At 37.8% G+C, this 2,500-nt stretch overlaps 1 protein-coding gene across 1 annotated transcript in view; it reads right to left on the bottom strand.

Moving 5' to 3' along the window:
* Nucleotides 1–2,500, bottom strand: part of LOC138039731 (low-density lipoprotein receptor-related protein 4-like) — a 16,351-nt gene that overhangs the window by 1,326 nt on the left and 12,525 nt on the right. Inside the window, exon 4 of the mRNA XM_068885581.1 lies at nucleotides 1,970–2,361. Coding sequence (XP_068741682.1) covers nucleotides 1,970–2,361 — 392 coding nt within the window. The remainder of the gene's footprint in view (nucleotides 1–1,969; nucleotides 2,362–2,500) is intronic.

The following is a 2,500-nucleotide window of genomic DNA, read 5'->3' on the forward strand; positions in this document are numbered from 1 at the left end:
GCTGTCCTGATTTTAAAGCAGCTTCATAGTAATTAATGGCGTAGAAAGAAAACAAAGAAAGCAATAATTGCTCGTTCTATCTCATAAACCGTAACCTAAGGACTGCCATGAAGAATGAACTAAGCCTATCGGGAGTGACGTCACAGGTCATTTGAACCAAGACTGTCGATGGGAGTGAACGTCTTGTGCTTAGAGCTCACTAGTATTTTGGATTTTTCCGCGTTTTAAGGTAAGTTTCGCTTTTTATTTTGTGTTTAAACGAAAGAACAGGGTGAAGTGTTGCTCGGTTTTCCCTATGATTTAAAAATGCATGTTCAGCGCTCATTAATTTCCATCAAGAATAAACAATCAGTTTCTTCATTTATCTATGATACCAGGAAAGATTATAATCTCGATGCTAAAAAACTAGCCTTTAAAAAAACAGTTTAGAAGTACCCTTCGTAGCAAGCTTTCGGATGCGAACAAACACCTCTACTTTCCCATTCCCATAATGCAATACGTTTTGGGGGGTTCTTTGCATAAAAACAAGGCAAGTCATTTACTCCTGGGACTGTATCATGCTTCAGTGTACTGGACATCCATGGATATGTGAAAATAGCAAATTGGCGCAAGAGGCAAATGAGGTATTTCTTCAGTAAGTATTCTAAATCTAAACTAAAGAATGAATGCAATTTGGATAGAATACAAATTGCTTCACAATCATCTGAGAAGTCCAATAAATTATGATTTGCGTCCGATCTATGGTGGGATTTGCAATGGAGGTCTCCCGCTTTTGTAGTATGTCAATGAACTTCGTTAATTCCCAGTCCGTACAGTTGTATTTTGAATTTAAATTTATCTGCAACTGAATAATAATCACTTCTGATAATCAAGGGGTAGTTTCTAAAGAAACTGTGGTGCTGCGTCGGTGGGGGGGAAGGAGTATACAAAAATTTGGTTTATCAACGGAGTTGATAATGTAAATTGGCCACCGTACAGAGATTCTAGAATCTGTACGGTGGCCAATTTACATTATCAACTCCGTTGATAAACCAAATTTTTGTATACTTCTGATAATGTATGTTGTAACATACGAAACGTTAAGTTTATAAAAGTTATGCAGTTCAAGCAAATGTTTGTAACCGCTGTTTGCGTTTTATTCCTATTGAAACTAAAATGGCCCAAGTCAAAGAATTTTTACCGTATTTATCTTTTTTTCCCCTTAGTCATACTTTGTTGTACTTGTAGCGAATTAGTCGTGCTCATCGCGTTCCGTTACGGACAAAATCTTCAAAACAGCAAAAAATAAATTGAACCGTACAAAAATAAATCGAACCGCATACATATAAATCGAACTTACACAAATATCAATCGAACCGTACAAAAATAAACGGAACCACACGCACATAGATCGAACTTACATAAATATCAATCGAACCGCACAAATATCAATCCAACCGCAACCGTGCGGTTCCATTTATTTTTGTACGGTTCAATTTATTTTTTGCTGTTTTGAAGATTTTGTCCGTAACGGAACGCCATATGCGCTGTTTAGTCGAACTTCAATATCCTAACACAGGAATAACGTTCACTTACTTAACCGTTTCACTCTCAAGAGTGATTGATATAGGTTTTCTCCTCACAAGGTCAATACATTGTTAAGCAGATTAGTGACGAGAATAAAGAAATTTGTCACTAGGGTTTTTCTTGCCTGGATATATAGTCAAATTCCCATAACTGACATAAATGGTTATGTATGGCACTCACTAAGGAGAATTACAATTCAGACCTTGAGAGTGATAGGGTCTATTCTTTGACTGCACCTGACGTCACGGCGGCCATGTTGGTGGAAAGAACAATAGCAAAAAAGTCTTTTGGGAATTTGATTCTATTATCATGAAAAACTTATGCTACATTTTTCTATTGTTTTGGTACTAACATGACATGCAATCAAAGAACTACTTTCTTGTAAGCGTAATCGGCTTATTACCGTCCGGTTGTCTTAGTGGATGATATATGTGCAGATCTCTTGGCGAAAATGCCTTGTTCACCAACACCGAGACTTTCTTGCCGGTAAACTTATTAGCCTTGAGGATTTTCTTCTCATCAATCCAGTACATGTGATCTTCAAACAGCGTCAAGGCAGAGGGTTTCTTAATTCCTCGATTTAGAACCACGCGGACATTTCTCCCATCCAAATCACAGTTTTTGATGACTTTCAGTTTAAAGTCTATCCAGTACAGTTTCCTTGTGGTGTAGTCAATGGCGAGATCCAACGGCATTTCTATGTGCAGGCCGCTTAATAAAACTTCTCGTCCGCTTCCGTCCATGCTTGCTCGTTCGATTTTGGCCGGATCGGCCCATTCCGTCCAATATAAACACCTTTAAAAACGAAGACACTAAGAATTAGTTTTTAAACGCCTCCCTGATTGAGTGCCAAGCGAAAGTGTCGGGGAACTAGGAACCATTTTCATTGCAACTGAATTTAATGAATGTTAAACAAGTAATACAACGTAATGTT

The sequence above is a fragment of the Montipora capricornis genome, chromosome 3 (genome assembly GCF_036669925.1).
Source record: "Montipora capricornis isolate CH-2021 chromosome 3, ASM3666992v2, whole genome shotgun sequence".
Taxonomy (NCBI): domain Eukaryota; kingdom Metazoa; phylum Cnidaria; class Anthozoa; order Scleractinia; family Acroporidae; genus Montipora; species Montipora capricornis.